This window comes from Haplochromis burtoni, unplaced genomic scaffold, assembly GCF_018398535.1.
Source record: "Haplochromis burtoni strain Fernald_Lab_line unplaced genomic scaffold, NCSU_Asbu1 Contig_31, whole genome shotgun sequence".
Lineage (NCBI taxonomy): Eukaryota > Metazoa > Chordata > Actinopteri > Cichliformes > Cichlidae > Haplochromis > Haplochromis burtoni.
Genome location: NW_024582392.1, coordinates 2657623 through 2680324, shown reverse-complemented (window position 1 = coordinate 2680324; position 22702 = coordinate 2657623). Strand labels below are relative to the sequence as shown.

General features: G+C 40.4%; 1 protein-coding gene across 3 annotated transcripts in view; it reads left to right on the top strand.

Moving 5' to 3' along the window:
* plxna2 (plexin A2) overlaps positions 1-22702 on the top strand; it is a 159063-nt gene that overhangs the window by 58268 nt on the left and 78093 nt on the right. For all 3 annotated transcript variants that reach the window (XM_005918898.2, XM_005918897.3, XM_042219343.1), the window contains one exon: positions 7548-7682. In XM_005918898.2, the coding sequence (XP_005918960.1) occupies positions 7548-7682 (135 nt within the window). The remainder of the gene's footprint in view (positions 1-7547; positions 7683-22702) is intronic.

Here is a 22702-nt window from a genome sequence, read left to right as displayed (position 1 = left end):
GCTTATGTGTAGCTATGTAAACGTGTAATGTTTTGCATATATATTCAACTTAAAGTTGTTGGCATCGCCAGAATGCAGTTTTTAGAAAAAACAGTTTCTATGTGCAAATAGGAACAATAGCTTCATCATACTAGCAAACCCAGATTTTTAAGGGCTAAGCAGAAAATCCCTCCCACCACATCCCTCTGTTTTTGCTCTCTGTGAACCTTTCTGGACTGTGTCCATCAGCAGCAGCATGCTGGTCTCTGTTCAGTGTTTTAATGTGGAGCTAAATATAGGCCTGACATTGTGCTGCTGTGCTTAATATGTGTTTGGGCTGATTAGAGTTGAGGCCTGATCTCATCCCACCACAGACCCCTTAATGCATGCCGTGGTCTCTGGTTTCTTTTTTTTACTCGGGGGCAAACAGAAGAAAGTGCTGATATAATCATGTTTTGGGTTGTGAATTATGTGACCGAGAGAGATGGTAATATTGCAGAGCTAAAACTTTATTGAACGAGTGTTGGATATAGCTATTATCCAGACGGCAAATTGCACCATTGGTCTCTGGAAGTCAGTTTAATAGAATGTTTGCTAGTGATACTCACTGATATTTAGTGGGAGCAAAAAAATGGCCATTTGAATGGTCAGCATGTGTGATTTGTTGTGGCGTCTGGGCAGGCTTTTGTTTTCCTTTTCAAACAGATGAGAAAAGGTGCTGTCGAGGAGAGGGTTAACTGCTTTGTTCATGGGGCGTAGAGCCAAATCAATAGGCTTTATGGTGCCCTGCCAAAAATGTGAAGTAATTGCCCCTTGTAGGCTCGGGTCACTTTAGCTGATATACTGCCACTGTATGAGCCAGGTGAGGGGAAAGGAATTCCACTTACAAAAAGAGTGATGTCTCTTGTGGTTATCCTAATTCCAATGTCTATTTTCATTTTCTTCCCACTCCACTAATATGTAACCTCTTTAAAAATTGCTTTATTGCTTACATTTTCTCCAAACTCTGTAATTGTTTATAATTTTTCTTTCCTTTTCCTCTTCACCCTCTTCCTGCCTTTTCTTGTGTTTTCCTCCTCACCAACATGTAGTCTCTCCAGCCTCAGTCTTTCCGATGGGAACTGACACAAGCTAACATAAGCCTTATGGGAGCTTATATTGTACAACAGGAACAAAAGAGATGGCATACTGGGCTGTTGGGAGTCTTCTCACACATATACACAGGACATTTCTACACGCCGCTCGCTACTGACACCAGAATTCTTCAGCCTGACACTGGTGATGGATTAGATGCGTTATCAAGGCGGAGAGAGGCTCCATGTTTTCTCCCAGTGTGCAGAATAAGGAGAGGGATGAAAAGGGGTGGGGGAGACTCGCACACAGGCAGCTGAATAGCCTGAACCTATTCCACCTGAAGTAGAGAAATACAATAGCAGCCTGCTACATTTCAAGCTGGGTTTCCAGGACAAACATGAAAATAGACATAGTGAGCCTCGTTGGTACACAGGGTTCTGCAAGGTGCGGAACATAACCAGCTGTGTCTGTCTGGCTGTAAAACTGCTCATTGACTTGAAGGACTACTCAAGGTGTTGCAATCATGAAGATGCTGCTCTGTTTTACTGATGTCCTTAAAATCAGAATGAATTGGTGTCTTACTGGTATTTTATTTCTAGTGTGTTGGCAATTAATTTTTTCCCGAATGTTACTCATACCACCAGTCCACTCTTAGTGATACATTCCCAATCTCACGCCTAAAGCATCTGACTTCATCTAGTATGTGTCCATATCAACATATCCCAGGGCGTCAAACTCTGCCGTTCTGTCAGAAGCTACTGGCATATCAGATCTATACCACCAGACCTGGCAGTATTGGATTTGGAGATAACAGTCTTCCTTTGAAGAGTGGAAAAAGTCTGCGTTGGGAGGTTGGGAGATGGTGGTGTAGTAAATCAGACGTTTGTCAGCCATGGTTCGTGTCTTGTTTGGCTTTGATTGTTCACTTTGTTTCCATGACTTACACTTTCTGATTCGTTTCATTTGCACCAACATTTTACTAGTCAGTAGCTAAGTTGAGGCACTAAAACATACTTGGTTAGGTTTATGCACCAAACTACATTGATTATGTTTTGGAAAATATTGTAGTTTAGGTTAAAAAAAAAAAGCCTCCTTAAGTAACCATGCATGTTGAAAAACAATAAATAAATATGTAGTGCTATTCAATTTGATGGCAAGGGGCTGTTTGTACATTAAGCATGCTTTTGGGAGTTGGAAGACTGAGATCAATCACATTGTTAGTTAAACCTAGTGTGTCACACCACAGATGCAAAAGGACAGCTTGTCTATAATTTTCTGGACTCTAGCATCTTTAAAATATACTGCCGTATTCAATACTCTGGACTGGTGGATGGTGGGCCATCCCCAGAAGGTTAGTCTTATCAGCACACCTCACCATTTTTCCCACTTCTGTGTAACAGATCTAAAAATATTTATGTGAGCTTAGTGTAGCTTTCTAGTGTTTCTAGTTCAAGGCTGTTTCCTTGATATTCTCATGCATTGGAGGGGTTTTAAGGTAAAAGACAAATTCTGAGCTTGTGGAAAAGGTCTTTTTCTTTCTTAAAGGTGTGCTTGCAATGCAAAACCTGATGGCATAAGAGCACCTTTGGCTATCACAAAAGCTTTTGAAATCATGAGAAGCATCACTGGCGCTTAAAATGCTTTCGGTAGTTTATCAATTGTCATATGATCCAAGGTGTGAGGTGGTAGTCTCAACACCACGTTCAAGGCTATTTGGCAAGACTGAGAATGGTTCTATCAGAGAAACTGGGCTTTATTAGTGAAAGTCCATCGTGGTCTATGTCAGGTCTCCTAGTTGACTTTAAACTGTATTTGACCTTAACTGAATACAAGTGCCATTTACCTAAACATAGCTGCCTCTGTGGTATCTCTGTGTATTGAGACAGCGTGTGAAAGTGTGCGGTGGTGTACTTTAGCAGAATCTAATCCAGTGTGTGGGATCAAGCAGATAAAGGCAATGCCTATCACTTCAACACTCAAGACTACTGAACTGGATTAGCGCAGATGCAGAAGATAGCTGCCAGATAGGTTATTCAGGGACTCTCTTTCTCTCTCTTTGAGATTCAGCCATAAGAGCATAATCTCCTAGAAATCAACTCTTGTTTTACTATTTTGGTACAACATGTAGGTGTAAGACCTACAGTATGACTTAATTCTATCCCAATGCAAGGTGTTAGTGTGTTGTACTCTGTGGTTTGGTAAAGGTTCTCATATGTGGGTTACATTCTGCTCTGCTAGCTGAAATCTGGTGGTAAAATAATGTGCACTCTCTGGATCTGTATTGGTCTTGGCAACGAGCTGTACACACATGCTTGTCTTGTTTCAGAACACTAACCTCCCTCAAGGCTAAGTTTTGAAAATAAGATTTCCACACATATTTAAAAAGAAAACAGTTCTCAGGTAATAGTTAGCAGCTGGACCATTAAAGAAGAAAAATTCTTTAGAAATTGAGCGTCTACTGTTGAACAAACACTTGGAACAGGGCAAGCTGTGAAACAGACATCAATCTATAGACATGAACATACTGTTACATCTCATGTTACTTCACGGTTGTATTTTGAGACCAAATCAAAACCATTTTGGCATTTTGCATATATTACATTTAATATTGATTTTTTTTTTTTTTTTTTTTGAAACTGCAGGGTTTTTTTTTTTTTTTTTTAATGTCCTTTCCAATTTTACTGTAGAACAGCAGCATCCACAACACACTGCAAACACACATTTGATGCACTTTTTACGCAGGATTTATTCCGCACTCAAGCAAATTGCTTCACACGGACTCTCGCAGTTGGGGATTCAGTGTCTGGCACAGTGTTCAAAACCAGAGAGACCAGGAAGGGAAAGAGAGCAAGAGAAAGAGAGGGAGAGAGAGAACAGGACAGGGAAAAAAGGAGAAGGGCAATTTGAATTGGAGTTTGGTCAATCTTCAAACGTTTTTTCAGGGTGCTTACATGGTCTGATCAAAAGCACCCCACTGGCACAGGGCCTTGTAGCCACAAGGGGAGGCCTCTGATGCCTCTGCCATGGCTTCCCTGCTGGCCAACCACCCCAGCCCCACTCTCCACCCCCAACAGCTACCCATTTAATGCTGACTAGGTGCTGTGACAGAAAGCCTGTAAATAAAAGCAAAAGTTGTTGTTTTTTAATCTGTTGTTTTTGCTAGGTTCTGGCAGCATGGCAAAAGATGCTGGTTACCTGCGGAGTCCAGATGTGCATATTGAAGTTTTCAAGCCAAATACACCACCACCTTTATAATTAAACTATTGCCTCATGATAGTTTTAAGGGGCTTGGATTTTTAAAACCAAGTATCGCAGCTATCTGTGTGCTTCAAGTTTTTATGATGCCTGTTTTCATCTTTTCACCGTGATCATATTTTTTTCATCATTCATGACAGCGCTGTTCTTTCTCTTTAACATAAAGCTGCCCGTGGTGGCCCCGGGGGAGAATGTAGACTGTTTTTCAACAATCTCATCCATCTTCACTTTTTCCCCTCTTACTCAACTATACTCAGTTGCAGCTCTCCAATGCTGGTGATAGAGAGAGTTTAGCTAATGGCTGTGGTGTTGAAAAGGGAACCATGTCAGGCCAGGACAGACCAAAGGAGAGCTCTCTGGGGTATCAGGGGTTGTTTCCATGGATGGGCAGTCTTAAAATAGAGGGGCAGTAATATTGTGAGGCAGTTGAGGGTATGAAACCAACTTGTTTGCAGCTTTTTCACCTGACCTGATAAATAATGCAAGGTCGTACAGCGCAAAGATGGGATAGATTTAGGTACCTGAGAGAGCAGGCTAAATGTTGAAGTAAAGCGATGCTGAGAAAAAGATGTTTTGAGCATGAGAGTCGCTTACTCAGGTGGTACATTTTGTTGACTGGTGGAATAGTAGTGTGGGAGTGTGGTAAAGAGAGGGAGTCTTTGACAGAATTATTTTTGGTCCACTAAGCACTGGTGCCTCCATTTACTTGCTCTGGGTTTTCATTTTCTCTTTTTTCTCTCATTCGCCCACCCAGAGGTGAGTCTGCTCTGGAAAGTACTTGTATTTAACTGACCCAATTCACACAAACGTTCATATTTTTTTTTATACTTTCTAACAGCGTGTCTACATATGTGTTAATATAATAGTCTTTGCAAGATTTACAGTTGCTGTAGAAAAGGGAAAAAAAAAATCTGGATGTGAATGTGTTTGTGTTTACATAGTGGGATGGTGAGAGTGTCATTGTCAATAATGTTTATTCGGTTTTCTTTGTGAGCTATAAGCCTAAGCCTTTGGGAAAAGCATACATAGAAGCAAAGAGTGAGAAAAAGAGTATTAGTGAATCTTCTTCCCTCGTACCCAGTCACTAATACAATGTCTCTGTAAACAGTCTCGCACTTGCATTATTATTATTTTTGTTTTTTAAAACAGGACTGGGCAACTAATCTAATTTTATTTTCAATTTTAATGTTGGCTCCAACGGCTACAATAAAAACAAGATAAGCTGAAAATTATTATTGACTAAAATCCGTGTACCTCATCCTGTTTGTGTTAATTATGCTGTGTAATATGTTAAATAAATAAATAAAAATAAAAAAGTTGCACATTCTCTGTCAGTGCCGAATGTAGCAGGGGGACTAGGTGCACATTCAGCAACTGAACCTAATACGCCAATCACTAATAATCAAGTTTATTTTAAAGTGCACTAAATATGTAGGCTAAATAATCAAAATACAATTGAAAAGAAAATATAGAAAACAACAACCTACAATAGATGTATCCATTTCCTGACATATTTGACCAGTCACCCAACCTTATAAAATGATCGTGTTAAATGGTTGTAGTTTTTATATTGAACAAAAACACAAAAGCAAACACAAAAAACTATTTTTGCCTTAATAGAGCAGCTCTACTGTCTTGTTGCTGGTAGGCCTAGTATGTTTGTTCTTCTTTTAACAAAGTGTCTGGAGAGTAGAGGTTTTGTTCCTCACACACTCATAGACATCTCTGTATGTGAGTCTCTTTCTGGCCAAATGTTAATTTAAAAGCCCCTGGACAGTGGTGAGAGACAGTGGTGAGAGACTGTGTGATAGCGATCTGATTCAGATGAACTGCAGGCCTGCAGTGGGAAGGTCGGGCTATCTTGTGATCCCTAGTGGCAGCCTGCTAGGACACATATCACAGCATGACAGACTGCTCCTACGGGTGCACACACAAAAATGCACTCACAACACCCACACTGACACAGTAGTGAACAGAACAGTGCTGGCCTGGCCGTGCGCCGACATGCTTTATGGATGAGCATATTTGCTGAGGTCTCCCTCCACACTGCAGTGTCAGTAACCAGATGAAGACTGGCACGGCCCCCACATCCTGCCTTTCTCCTCCTACATATGGTTTTCACATATGTCCTGTTTTCAATGTTTGGATTAGTCTGCCAAGGTCAGATGTAGGTCAGCCATGGAAGGCTTAACCACTTTGAGCTTTGTTCCTTAACTGTGGTGCCTGCTGTCGTGTACCCAACTAACCCTCAAGCTTTGAAGGCAGAGCTCCAGGGATTTTGTGTGAACTTAAATCACATTTCTCTTACTTGATCATCCAGCAGTTTGACACATGGTCTTGCTCACACATTCGTACACAACAGTTTGTGCGTGCACTCGTTTTCTCACACGCCCCCCCCCCCACTTTCGCTGTAGATCTTGTTTTGACAGACATATGACCTTGACTTTCCCCTCTGTGAGCCTGACAGCTCTTTGGTGCTGTCATTGTTTGAATAGACAGATGAATATTTGGGTGGATGGAGGCATGCAAGGATGGACAGATGATAAAGCCATCAGCTTTCATGGTTGGAGGAGGGCCTAGTGACATGTGACATCACAGAAACGTCAGAAAACCCCCACTCAAGTTTAGACAACCCATGCTGCTCCTCAAGATTTGCTGTTCTGTTTATGTCTGGCCAAGGGGATCTAATGAATGACGAAGGCTAGCACTGGCCCATTTGGGTCAGATGCCTAATATAAGTCATTTAAATTCTTTTCCATTGCTTTTGCAGTAAGGTGGTCTTGGCTTCAAGTTCAAAGCTTTCCTGAGCAAATACATCATTCACTGAGGGAAAGAGAAAACCAAAACACAGCTCAAGTTTCACAAAGGTCTAATAATATCCACAAATAATTCCGCACAGTTTTTATAACCCCGTCTTACAAGGAACTTATAGAGGACATAGTATTACCTCATACTATGAAAATATTATGGTTTGTTGCACAGTTGTTGGCAATTATAAAAAAGCTTTTAAGTCATATTCATATTCATTCTTTCTAGTGGAAGCGATCCTCAAGGAGAATCTCCACCTCCAACTGAAACTCCAAGTAGCTAAATAATTTCAGTGTTTTTCAAAACAAAAACAAAAAAAATGAATCATGTTTGTCATTCCTGTCAATCATTTTTATCTGGTTTTACTATTCCTGCTGTCACTGAGGTATAAATAGCAAAATCTGACCTGTTTGTGTTCTGTTTTTTGTCAGATTCGTGTTGATGGGCCTCCTAACGGTGGTGTTCAGTATGAAACGATCTCGGTTATCAAGGACGGGAGCCCTGTCCTCAGGGATATGGCCTTCTCTCTTGACCGCAACTACCTCTACGTCATGTCTGAGAGACAGGTAGGTGTTTGAAAGCTGCATGCTTGAAAATATGTGACGCAAGTGTCCATACATAAGAAGAGATGGTTTTAATGTGCCTTTGTCTCTGTATGCATATGTTCGAAATGTCAGGAATATTGTGCGAATGTGTGAGCTCCAGCAGGGCGCAAGATGGCCCACCTCTCAACATCAGCAATCCACCACCTACTGTTAGCTATAAATAACCAGGGTGGCACAGCAGGGGACATTGTGACAGCATTTGATAATGAAGGAGAACAATGAGGGCAGGGAAAACGAAATAGACAGACGAGGAAAAGATAAGGTACAATGAGAGTGGATGAAGGAGAAGAAGGGCAGAGACTGGCAGGTTGACTGGCTGCTTGAAGCATGGGAGAAAGAGTGATGATGGAAAAGGGACAGCTGGAGGAGTGTACGACTTAGGAGTAAAGGAAAAAAAATGGAGACAGAGTGCAAGGTCATCTTTTCACACTTCTAATGAAGTGACACAGCACTGCAGTCTGGGTGGGCAGCAGCTGATAACCATCAATGCAACTGACATACTAAACAGGTAGAAGAAGTGCGAGGACACAAGGGTAAAAGGGGACACAAGGGCAGAGTAGAAGGGAGGAGATGCAAAGGAGGGGAAAACATGGTGTCTTGGAAAAGAGATGACAACAGGAGGAGAAGAGGAGAGGAGCAGCTGCAGGGGAGCGTGGCAGCGTAGCAGCCCTAGAGAGAGACAACGTGCAAGGCTGTCAGTGTGAGGTGATAGATTGCCATCCTCTCCTCTTATCTCTTCTTTTAACACACCCAGCTTTAGCTTATGGGTTGAATCCATGGTGGATGGATAACGTGTAAAAGAGTAATTTTGAAATGATGTCCAATTCAGAGACGGGAAAACGGAGGCGTAAATGTAGTACTACGTTATTTTTTTTTTTATCTTTCAGCACATGACTTACACTTTCTTTCTTTTTTATATATATATATAGAAAAACAAACACTTGAAAAGTTGCACAGTTCTGGCTTCCTACCTGATGTGAGAATAACAATAAAGCCAACGTCAGATCACTTCACCAGTAACAGCTCAGTACTTTGAGCAAAAAATATTCCAAGATTATAATTCTAGTTTATCTTTTTTTGCTAAAGTCATCGCCACAAATATTCAGACATTTACACAGTTTTCACAATTTTGCCTCTGCACACTACCATTCTGGATTTTAAAAGCAATCAAGATGCGACTGGAGTGCTGGCTTTAAGCTTTAATTTAAGGAGTTAAGGAGTTTAACAAGTACTGCAATAACTATTTAGGAATTACAACAATGCATAGTCCCTCAATTTAAGAGCCCCAAATTTAATTAGACAGCTAACATTATTTTAAATAGAAATATTTTGAATGAAAATCTTTTGCAATCAGCGGCTGCCTAAATTCTAGAAGCCATGCAGATCATCAAATGTTGTGCTGTTATGCCTTCACTGAAGAATATCCAGTTTCTTTCCCTTGATAAACTCTTGGATAGCTTTTGCAATATGCTTTGGCTCGTCATCCATTTGCACTGTCTGATCAGTTTTACAGTATTAAGCTGAATATGAGCTCAGAATATAGCCCTGTACACTTCAGGATTTATCCTGCTACTTCTATCAGCAGTCACATCATTAGTAAACACTCTCCCGGTTCCACTGGCAGCCATACATGCCCATGCCATAACACTGCCTCCACTATGTTTGACAAACTACGTTATGGATCGTGAGCTGTTCTTTTATTTTAACCTTTTTTAAATACTCTCCTACCGTCATCCTGGTACAAGTTTGTCTTTATTTCATGTATTTAAAGGGAAAACTTTAGTCATTTTACATGCTTTTTTTAGTGTTGCTCTGCCCTCTTTCTTTTTCAGAATGTACCAGTGTGTTGATTTGGCCCTTCCTAAAGTTTGTGCTATTTCTTTAGGGTTTCTTTTGGTTTTTCTTACTAATGGTGATGTTGTACAGTTGAATTGACACCTTGCTGAGATTTCTTGTGAAGAGCTACCAAATGTAAGTTCAGTGTTTAGGACTCCAGGTCTTTTATCTGGTTAATTTCTCATGATATATTAAGGGAAACGGCCAATCATGTCCAATTATTTGCAGGCCTCTGAAAATTAGGACCATATATAAAAATTTTGATAATTACTAAAGGTTAATGCAGTCCTCATGTTAAACCCCTTGAATTAAAGCTTCAAGTCTTCAGTTCAGTCCAATATTGGCAGTTTGATTTAAAATCCAGAGTGAAAATTACAATTATTGTCAAAATAATTATGGATCTAAATGTACATTGAAGGCCAAATTATACTATTTAAGTTCAGTTCAATTCAGTTTTATTTATATAGCGCTACATCACAGCAGCAGTCGCCTCAAAAGCGCTTTATATTCTTAGGTAAAGACCCCACAATAATACAGTTTATCAAGCCTCTTTATAAGTATTTATATAGTATATTAATCAAAAGATATAACTGTACATCTCTATGTTTGGAGGAGGTTTGCATAGATATGTATATCTAAACAAAACATGTATATTGATATTAAATGAAATATATAAATTTCATGCATAAACATAAGATGCAGGTATCGGACAATGAACTGATGACTCTGAAGCAATGGACTGAGCAAGTAAAGAAGAGTTTGCACTGATTCTAAAGTCTCTTTCCCATATTTACTAAATCCTTTATTCTCACTTATCCTGCAGATGAAAGAAGCTTTTGATGTTGAGCTCATAACTGCTAGTCATCTGAATGAGAGGTGATCGTGGTGAATATTATTAGTATTCAGTGTAGGGATTCTTCTGTCTTCCTCTCTAGGGGTTAGGGAGGATCGAAGGAGACAGACACGCACACACGTACTGAAACATGCTCAATTGCTTCAGGGATGTTGGCATGCATGTTGAAAGACACCTCCTGATAGTCATATCGTGGCTCAAGAGTTGGGAGTTCGCCTTGTAATCAGAAGGTTGCCGAGCTCCGGCTTGGACAGTCTCGGTCATTGTGTCCTTGGGTAAGACACTTCACCCGTTGCCCACTGGTGGTGGCCCACGGGCCCGGTGGCGCCAGTGTCCGGCAGCCTCGCCTCTGTCAGGGTGGCTGTGGCTACAATGTAACTTGCCATCACCAATGTGTGGATGAGTGGATGTGTAAAGCGCTTTGGGGTCCTTAGGGACTAGTAAAGCGCTATACAAATACAGGCCATTTACCATATCTGACAGTGTCTGTAGAGAGGTTGTGCATGTGACCCATATGGCCCTTTCAGTTGGAAACAGTTCAATCAGTGGCAAAGGAACGTTATGTTCATCTGCAGTAATATATATTTGGTTGCATTTTGGTATTTGCTTGCTCTAGGACATCCCCACTCATCCTTGTGCATATATGGAAAGTAAAAAAACACTGAGATCAGCAACAAGAACAGAGCTGATACCAATGACAATAAATATGACCATTATACCATGTAAAGGAGTTTTTTTTGAAGGTGGGTTGCAAAGCAGCTTGCAGGTGTGCAGCAACTCTGGACAGGCTAAAGCAGCTTGAGTGGCATGTCTTATATGGGAAATACCAGCTGAATGCATAGACTGGTATCAACTTAGCCATGAGCTCATTTTTCACAGCAGTGTACTGTGCTCAAAATTATCCTTATTTTTTTGGTATGTGTTAGGTAAAACAACATATTTTTTCGTATGAAGACCTTTCTTGCAAAGCTGTGATCCAAATATATTTTTGAGTTTTCCGGAGTATGCCTGGAATTCAAATTTGCATGTATTTTGTCTTGCCCAGTTTGACCTTTATCTCATCATAAGCTTAAATGTCACCTCGAGCTACACTTGTAGTCACACATCCAGGACATCACGAGCTATATCTTGTCTAAGCTCTACTTGTTCCCATGTGTCTGACTAATGCCATCTAAGGCCAAGCACATGGCGATGGGAGACGGCAGGAACAAAGGAGGGATGATATCAAACGGAAACCAAGGCAGATTTGGCTCCAGTTGCATTTCCTACTCTGAATAACAAAGAAGTCCTCTGTGTTTGGCACAGTGGGAAATAGAGGGAACAGAGAGAGCAAGAGAGAGACAGACATTAAGGGGGAGACGGACAGAAATTGGGAGAGCAAGAGTAAAATTTGCTCAGCAAGGCCATGCTCCAGAATTCTCTCTCTCTCCTGTCCTCACACACTCACACACAACACTCTGTGTTGTGGCTAAGAATTGTGGGATGTGCAACGCCTCTGTGAATACAAACATGCAGACAGGCACCCACGGGGATGCGCGCACACAGTCACACAAACAAAACACATGCTTCCCTTAGTATTCATTTACATACATTTAGTCACAATGCACTGGTTCTCCTTATCATGTGTACACTCTTATAAAAACACTGGAACTGCACATACATAAAAACACCAATCTCTCAATATTGTAATGGCAAGTCCATAAGGCTGATGGAGACTTCATTACCTATAGCCTATTGCATGTGGATCTTCAGTCTGACTTGCACACAACCGTCCCCGTGTAATATTTTAGCAAACTTTTTCTTTTCTCTTGTTTCATTTGTTTCTTTCTCACATTTTCACACAAGACACCATCACTGACTCACCTCCAAACATATTTAATAGCTCCCTTTTTCATATTTGATCCATCGTCCTGCCATGTTAAACTGTGCTTTTGTTTTGTAGATGCAATGACAATAGCATTCACCATATTAATGATGTGGTGAGATTGGCCCAATGCGAGGCAGTGCAGTGGAACTGATGAAAAGACCTGGCTCACTGGCTTTCTCTACTCCCTGAGCAGTGTGTGTGTGTGTGTGTGTGTGTGTGTGTTTGCCCTCCTGTAGGGGTATTGTATCATTACTGACAGTCCTGAAATACATAACAGCAGGTTTTCATCTCAAGATTTATCTGTGCATATGCACTATGGTGCCTCTTTTGAATAATCACAAGACATGCTGGTTTAATCAAATAAAATCGTTTAATTTTATTAGGACTGACTTTGAAGTTTGTGCATTACAAATGTCCTTGTGTATCCCGTGATTCGGCAGATCCGTTGTATGGATTTCTGCCAGATCACATGTTTGAGTCATGTTATGCGAATTGTCTGCGCAACTGTTTCTATATTTATACCAATAATCCAAAAATTTGGGGTTTCTGCTGTCATTGCTGTTTTGGGAGATTCGAGTGAGCTGCTGCCTAGACAGTCTTTTCCGTCTCGATGCGTCATATGTCTTACATTCCTGCAGCACCTCTGCATAAATTGTATCAAAAGCGTTAGGCTTCGAAGTGAGTACCACATCTTCCTCTACATTTACAAAGCACACATGGTTATGCACCACGTATTATCTTCAAAGGTTATTCTTTAATATTAATACTAGCAGCCACTTTACATGCATCAAAAAATACTCCAGTGTTATAACAGCCTCTCCAGATTCTGCAATTAGATTGATAAAGTATTCATGTACAGTATGAATGGCAGCTGCAGTAGAGCTAAGCCATTGGTTTTGGAAATTCAGTATCTGCCATCTGGCTAATCCTCATAGTTGTTGTTATTGTTCTTATTATTCATATTTTTATTATTATTTAATGAGGCAGCACAATGGCTTAGCTGACCTAATATCTTCATTCCAGAAGAGCTGCAATGGAGCTCAGACCATGAAACACTGTCTCCTCTTGTTTTCACCTTTACAACAGATAAAAGATCCTCTGTCTAGGATTCTATGGCTAGCATGCAGTACAATATATGGTGGCTTATTAAAATCTTAAAATGAATTATTAAACATATTGGAAGCCAGTGTATAGAGACTTAAACATGTGTAAGGTGGTCACTTTGTTGGCTTTTAAGTAAAAAAAAAAATTACTTATGGATTTTTGATGATAGACAAACTGTGGACATTATCAAGAGAATTGGCTGCCATTCAGCATCGCATGTAGCGCTTCATGTAAGATGCATTTTCATTACTGCAGACATTCTGCCTGGTTTTCATCAGGGGTGGCACCTGGGCAAAGCATGCAGGTGGCAGGGCACATGAGAGAATCTCCAGAGAGTTAAATACTCTCTGGAGTTCTCACATGGTTCAGCCAGATATCATATGGACTTTGTACTGGGGAGCCGACAGGGCAAAGACCCTTTTATGCCTGATTCAACTGATTCATTTGCATTCTAACGTGCACCTCCTGTGGGTAATGTCTAGAAAGGTTCAAGGCTTCAGTATATGTGTGGAAAGAGCTTTTCTCTGTCTTTCTGTCATTACTAACGTCTCCTTTTTTCCAGTATACTTTCAGAGTTTCTTTTATCAGGCTTTGTTTTCTTGAGAATGCAAACGCACCCCTTTCTTTTTTTTTTCTTTTTTTTTTTTTTTTTAACCACAGAGGGCAGGTTTGTGTTTGAGTATGTACGTGTGTAGTTTTTGTGTAGTGTGCTGCTTTTGAGGAGTTTAGACATATGGGAGAACGTTCAAGCACACATGCCACTGTGGCCCACAGAAGACCCGAAGCAGCCTTTGTTTCTTTTTGTTGTTAGTTTATCAACAAAATGCAGCATACTGGGATAAATGGTGACAGCTACTCCAGTACTGATGGGGTCTTATAGGGCCTAGATTATCAACATTTGTATGACTCCCTTTCATGTCTTTTGTGGTGTTTTGTGCTGCTCTGTCTGTTGGCACTCGGGGCAAGCACTCATCACACATGGTTGAGAATCAGTGACTGTATTATTTCAGTTGCTTTGGTCAGCAGCCAGGCTATAATGTATTATTCATGGGGAATAATCAAGATTTATCATCTGAAAGGGTTTTGAAGTGATACCTGTGGCGTGGCTTTAGTTCTGTCTGAAAAAAGGTTTTTGAAAATATCGTTTTTTTTAAAAAAAAAAGGAAACTCAGAGAAATCCTCACACAAAAAACTGAAGTGGTTACTTTTTTATCTTGCTGTAATTAATCCCAAGAAAGGAGGCAGGTGTTGACTTTGTAATGGAGCTCAATGGTTTTTGTAATGTTTTATGGCTATGGTGTACAATGGTGCATAATAGACCTTAAAAGACTTAGTGTTTCCAGTGAAATAGTGTCCCTCTAATTGCTAGCTCTTTATAAGGATAAGTGTGAAATTCCTGCTAGCATGACCAACTGAGGGATACTGAGCTGGCTTGTAAAACAGACTCGTCTTTCATGGACAGACACACAGTCCTCCCCCTATAGAGGCGTTCAGCCATGTGCTGCTGTCACTCTCCAATACACTCTTGGCTCTTTAGCAAACATTAAACCCCCTCAGCCTCCAATCCTTGTATTCCATCCTTCCTCCCTTAGCCAGCTTCATATATGGAACAGCAACATTACAGCTCACAGATTATCAAAAAGAAAAGAAGACCTCTTTTCCAGGCCTGGCAATTTCCTCCAGGTACTCAGCTGTGAAATTTGAAATCCATGCATGAATTCTTTCTTTTTTTAAACCTTTTTTTTTTTTTTGTAGGAGGTCTGCTCGCAACCTGTTCTAACACCAACCTCCCCCATTTCCTCCCCCCTAGATTTTTCTGTTTCCCCTACTTCCCTTGAACCTTTGTTTGGCTGGTGTGGTTAGATTAGGTGGAAATGGGTTCAGTGGTTATAACGACAGGAGTAAATAGGATTCATTCACTTCTCATCCAAGCTGAGATTAGCTGACATGCTACTGGCTCATTATTAAAGAAGACTTCGGTGCATGTAGCACGCACGTGTGACATGGAACACATTGTAGCTAATAACAAGCAATCCGCGTTTGCTCTACTATAGATCTAGCTTCTGCAAATTTAGAGAAAGCGACTAGCAGCGATTTTGCCAGAAAGCCTTTTGTTTCCTAGATTTGTTGTGTCTCGCTTTTTGCAGACTCAAACACATATATTAAAAATTATTCATGAAAAAATATATATATTTTATGAAACACGGCAGCAAATGCTTCTAGCCCAGCTCTACGCGCTCTTTGTTTCCCTAAGTCTCTACAACACAGGTGGTGAGTACAAAGAGCGCATGCGATAATAAATCTTGAAATAAACCAGCATTATCATTTAGGTACATATCTGGACTTTCCTGTTGGGTTTTTTTGTTTTTCGTGACTTGGTGAGAGTGAGTGGGTGTGTGTTTGTATGTTTCCCCAAATGTTCTCGTCAGGAAGCAAAAGTTCAAACCAAAAAATTAATACAGACCAAATGCGACATGAGATTAGCACTTTACTGAGCTTCTTTCCACACCATCTTTCTCCCTTCTCATTTTGTCAGGAGGGGGTAACAAAAAGGGATTCTGGCATCTACCTCAGCAAGTGCTGCCTTGCACATGGTCCCTTGACCCCGTGTTTGCCCCAGGGCAGTCTAGCTAGCACACAGCTGCACGAAGACGATTCAGGCGTTTGACTCTTGACCCTTAAATCTGTTGGGTTTTTTTTTCCCTCACCAATCTGTCTATCTATGACTTTCAGATAAAGAGTCCCAATAACTTAACTGTATACCATTACAGCATAGAGGACAATGATGAAGTTGCTTTTGGGAATAGAAATCTGCTGTTGTGATGAATTCAGTTAACATTGCTATAAAGTTCTGCAGCCATCTCACTCCCGAGTCTTTCCTCAGTCCCATTTGAACACGGTTCACTTTCAGAAAGCAGAATGCTGAATATTTTCCTCTGCTACCCCTGAATGTGCAACTCATTTCCAAATCCCACAGACTGTAAGAATAGATTTCCCTCAAATGTTCCTGAATGTTGCCTAATTCCCAAGTTGTATGTAACTGGCTATTGAGCTGCATGAATATAAGTTGTTTTTTTAGGATCTATTGTACCTAACTTGAGGTTAAAATGAGGACTTTTTTCTATAAACAACTGACAAAAAACAACAGGTCCTTTATATGTTTGACAACAATGAAGAAGATGGGCATGAACAAATGGTTTGTAAACTGTCATCTCATGGGCCATCATATAGATTCCATATCTACATTTGATCACATCCTTAAGGATGATGAGGGAGGATTTAGCTTACAGGTGTCTGTTTTTCACCAGACATCTCTGGGACATCGTGCTGTCAGTCAGACAACAGACATTGGCCTTGATGGATTGGCCACCATGTTTTATCTGGGATGTAAGCACAACAGCGGGGTCAGTTTGGCAGCCATTGGAGTGAGGGCCAGCAAATTAATCGCATGACTGCTTACTTACCCAGGTGCTCCATGGTTTGAACAGGGGCCTGGAGCTGTAGCTTAGAAGCTTGAGCTTAGATTCTTAGCTGCTTCCCTGACAGCTTCACTTGATATTGACACCTGGACAAATTAGGATAAATTCCCCTGTCAATACAGACATCCAATGTTATTGATGATGCCATTTAGCTTTTCATTCTGAAGAAACTAGTTTCAACACTGTCTCTCCACTTGTCAAACTCCCTCGATCAGAAGCTTTGTTGTGTATCCATATATGTGTCTGTTGCATGCATGTGTTGATTTCGTTTCCTTTTAAAATAATCTGACCACAAGTTATTAGATTTAGTTATAGCTGCCTTAAATTAGCACTTTCGCTACCTTTCTTGCACGTTTATTATTTATCATGTGCATTAGTTTGCACATTAATCATAATTACTGAGTGTCACTGTAAACCAGGCTGATTTTCACCTGCTATCCTGTGATCGAGACTGTAAAAACCAATTAAGTCATTTAATTGGAGCCTGACTGGCACATAGCTGTATTGGGCTCTATATTGGGCTCTGCCTATATTTTGACTGATGTGAACTTTAATATTACAGACCCTAATGCAGAAAAAAGATACTTGGGACCAATTTAGACATAGTTTCTGCAGTGCCTGCAGCACATAGAACAGACCAGGCATGATGGTTGACCAGACAGTGCTGAGTCAAGTGGAAATTTTAATTTAAGCTACTATTGAAATAGATAAGTACGTGTGATGATTTGTTATCTTCATGACACTGCAAGTAAAAAGAAAGTGTTTTGGCTTAAACTACCTTTTCAAAGAATATTTGATGTTCCCCTATTTCATTTCCCCTTTTCTAAACGTCACATGCATGAGTGTTGACACACATTCACATGTTTGGTTTAATAGACATTTCTTTCATTGTTTAATCTGTATGCAATGTTATTAAATTTTTTGGTGAAAGCTTGTATGAGGTCTAAGGGTTGACTGACTGCATCAGACTGAAGAGACGTCTAGGGCTGGGCCATATCATACCATTCACGGTAATACCGGTATAATGTTGGGCAACGATAAGAAAATGAAATATCGCAATAGAATATGGGTAAAACGCGCACGCGCAGTGCCTTTGTTTTCATGCAAACATGGCGGAAAAAGCATGGCGGCAACAGAGAATGAGAAGGGCGAAAGCGGATCGTTGAATGAAACTGATGAACCAGAATTGGTTTGTAAAAATGCTGCAACTTCAGTGGTGTGGAACTGGTTTAGCTTTCGTCCGTCAGCTACACAACAAAGCACTATTTTTGGTAGAGCATGCTAGCGGGCTGTCGTTATTATCGTGTTTTTTGGAGAATAAGGCACACTTAAAATCAGTCCCCTGATTTTTCTGAAAATCGACAGTGCCCCTTATAAGCGCGTGCGCCTTATGTATGAATTCTGGTTGTGTTTACTGACCTCGAAACGATTTTATGTGGTACACGGCGCTCAAAAATCTGTCAAATGTTTTAGTACGACTTTGCTAAGCTACGAAGCCACATCACTTGATTAATATTTCCATATTGTGTGTATAACCTGTTTTTAAGTTTTGTGGGTATTATACATGGTTATGCTGAGGATATGTCGGCCAATTTCCACTGGAAATGCCTTTTGGTTAAACTGTCAGCGAGGAATTTGCATTTGCACTGTAAAATTTTTATATAACTTTAATGCAAAAAACAGCTGCTTGTTTGAGTGAAAATACATTGATGTTTTTTTGTTTTTGTTTTTTTGCACTAATAAAGTTGTGGAGTTGTAAAGTATTTTGTCTAGCGTCAGTTATATCGTCAGTTATATCGTTATCGCAAATTTTCTAATGTATATCGTGATAAATATTTTTGGTCATATCGCCCTGCTCTAGAGACACAGTTACATAAGTCAGCTATTTCTTTCTCATTATGACTTTTTATGTTTGTCACCCTTTTTACTATGATCTAGAGATGTTTTACACGTCTGAATGTCAAGCCATGTTTTCTCCGTTTGCACTAGCCCACCTAACAAAGGCACCTCATTTGCATTAGTCCCTGAGCAGGCATTGTTAATTGACTTAAGCTAGGATTAGTGTTAATCAGGTTTTGTGCCCTGGAACCATTGGCCAATCCTAACCTCATTATTTGATAGCAGCACACGTCCTGTCAGCCCCCATCAAGCTGTTAATTAATAGAAGCCCGTGCACACCAGTGCACCCCAGCCTGCACTCCCTCTCATTTTCCCCTCTCCCACCCTCACATCTTAGCTCCTGCTGTGTCAGTGGAGGTCAGTATAAAGAAATATACAATACCGTGTAGCTTGATCTCTGTTTAAGGTGAAATAGGTGAAATGCTCTGCAAATGAGTACATTTCTAGACACATGTGCATGTCAGGGCTGTGTATTGCTTTGTGATCATGCATGTCTGCACATCTCTCAGTGCCAGTTTAAACCTCGTGGCTGTCTCCCACCCCAACTCCTCTGCTGGCGACATTCACTGGCCCTGTGACATAATATGAGGTAATAAGGGTACCTCATCCTTAGAGACTCTGACATTGCTGCTTCTGCTTCTCTGCAGTCGACTGCTGCTTCCATAAAGTAGCCCAGACCAAAACGTTTTGTTTTTTTTTAAAAATCAGTTGAACCTGTTCTCTATGTGTAGAATCTGTACTTACACTTTGGTGCTGATTGTGAGGAAATCTTGCAAAATCTTCCAAAATACAAACACATATTTGAGTAGGAGAGTAAATTAGTGTTTTACAAAGGAAGCTAATTACAAATATTTAGAAATAAACATTCAAAAGATGAGGCCAGTCGAAGGCAGAAAGTCCTCACTAAAGGTAACCTTGAGTAGCACACTTATTCTTGAGCTTGTTGAAAGCCACTTATCATTTATACAAATACTGTTTGTCTCTGATTAACCTCCTATTTCAGTCCTAAGTTGCTTCTGTTTCTTTGTTGCTTCTGTTTCTTTTTGCCTCACTGTGCTTCCATTTCAGAGGATCCACCTTTTTGAATTTGTGTCTGGGGATTTTTGTTTTTTAACTCATGAGTGCATATGTGCCTGCACACTTTGTCACTTTGGAGAATGTGAGCCAAAGTAACAGTCCAGCACCAATCCTGCCAGAATAATCAGCTCTGTAATTAAGAGCTGTGAGTATGTCAACTGTCTTCATACAACCCCCCCACCCTTTCTGTCTCTTTCACTCTCACTGTCTGACTGCCTCTATAATGGCACAGCATTTGTCTGTTTCCTCCCTGCGCCTATGCAGAATGCTCATGACATTTATTGTGAAACTAATGGCAGTGCTTCAGTCCTCCTAATTGTAGGCTTTAATTGCAATAATTATTTACAAGCCTAATTAGAGCCTAGAGAGTGTCAGGGAGAAACAGGAGTGCCAGTTGAAGGAATCACAACAGGGTTTGTCAGGAACCAGGCAAAGAGTAAAGTGAATGTGGTTGCATTGTTTGGTCTATAATTGGGGAAGGCAATGTCTGGAAGTCTTGCGTACTCCTGCATTTTCGCATTTTTTGTTTGTTTTTTTAACATCTCTTGGTTGCCTTTTTTCTTAGTATTCTCAAAGTGTAGTGTATTGTACATGGTTTTTGAAAGTGAGCCCACACATGACTGGATAACAGCAGGCTGTCCCCTGCACTGTTTTAAAGGTGCTTATATAGAGGTCTCCGGCTGACTCTGTAGACTGAGCTTTATTACTTGAGGAAGGGAGATACCTTTTTTTTTTTTTTTTTTTTTTCAACACTGCCAGCTGCTTTGTAAGGGGTTAAGAAGTGTGTATGTGCACACATGTGAATGCATTTACATTCATTTGTCAATGAGTACATGTGTTGCTGTTTGGGTTAAGTTAATTTACCACAGTTTGGCGTAGTAGCTCAGGAGGTCCTTTGTGTGTGTGTCTTTTACTGAGTGATGTGGCCATGCTGCCAGGCCTGCAATATGCTCTTTGTCTGTCCTTCACAAGGCCAGTCTTAGTAAACAGGCTACAGCAGGAGAGTGTCTTTTTTTTTTTTTTGATGGGTTAGCCATGGCAGCTCAACCCTTTCTTCTCTTTCTTTCCTTCTGTTTGCTAAGGTTGTGTAACACATTCTCAAATTTTTCCTCCTTCATTCCTCCTTTTCTCTTCTCCTTTTTTTCCCTCTCCTGTCAGAACAGCGTCCGATGGGAGAACTCAATCCCACACTGCCATTCTCCTAACCCCTGCGGCTCACTTTGACAAAACTGTCAGCCTGAGCACCAGTGATGGATGTAGTATTGTACAGTGTGGGTTTACATTGGGATATGTGTATTTATGTGTGACAGTTAGGGTGTTTTGTGATGTTAAAAGAAGACTGGTACCCTATTTCAGACTTTTATTGGACAGAAGAACAGCACTATATGCATGAAAATCAGTAAATATACCATACAACTTACAAATGTGTACTATTTTTATTTACTCGTATTCATCTTTAAATCCACCTTGAAGACTTTAGATTTAGATGGGTGGGCCTGGAAATGGGAATAGTAAATTATACCCCTCACATAAGAACTTATGTAGCAAATATTAAAGAAATAACTTTCTGTAACACGCACATCTTAATATACACAAAAACAGATGACTATTTATCTCTGACTGCTCAGACATGTGCAGACATACATTTTGTTAAAGAAGGTAGATGAATGTGCAGGGAGGGTTCCCTATCTGTAAGGCAATATTTGAGGATAAATATTAGAAAGAGAACAGGCAAGATAAGACTAGTGATTTAAACAGTACGCCTGCTGACAGCCTGTTGAAATATTACTCTTTTTGGTGACTTGTAAATCGGATATTTGTAGCCAGAAAGATCACATAGTGGTAAAAGATAAGGTCATATAGTGGCAGTCGTAGAGGATTTTGAGTAGAGGAAAAAAAGTACTACAACTAAAATTGGTAACTAAATCGAATCGCAAATTTTGTTACCTACACACTGAATTTAGGCGGCACCCAGAGCTGTTTAAACTTTATATGTGTAACCCAAAACACTATACCTTGGAGGCAAAACGTTTATTTATTTCACACTTTCCAAAAGCAGCTGGGGAGCAGTTAATTTGGTTGCACAGAAGCAGCTGTCTAAGAATCGAGGGATGGGAGGGAGAAGGAGACAGAGGGTAGAGAGAGAAGAAAGACGAAGAGAGTGAGACACAAAAGCAGTTTGGTCTCATTATGTTGATTTTTTTTTTTCTTTCTTTCCTCTTCTGCCAAACAAAAACACCCAGGCACTTTCAGACGCACCAACGAAGATCACTCACTGCTTTCTTTCTCCTTCGCACCACAGAGTTTCTTTATAGGCAAAGCTGATGATTTTCACTCAACTGCAGACGCATCTTTCGCCCGAAACCTTTGTGTCTGTATTTTCCTTATAGACTCAAATTGAATTCAATCACAAGCACTATTACAGGTCCTAAGAAAGTCTTCCAGCCTCAATAATACTTCAACATATGAACTCCAGCTGAGGAGTGTTTTAGCGTGCGTTTTACAAATGCAAATAAATACACAATCCATATGTGCATGCATGCATCTAGATAAAGATACCTATACGACAAAGCTATACACACACACGCATACACAAACATCGGCTGGGGTTGCTATTCTTTACCACCTGAGCCTAGTTATCGATGCCTCCCACCCTAACATTAATTTGGGTACAAACGCACACAGACCCACATGCACAGAAGCTTACCCTTGTGCACAAGCAACAGCCCAGAGAGCAGTGGGGTGTAACCAAATCCTTCATTTGTATGTACATCATGTACACTGGGAGAAATGCTGAGACAAAGAGAACAAACATGCTCACATGCATGCACGCATACACACACACACACACACACACACACACACA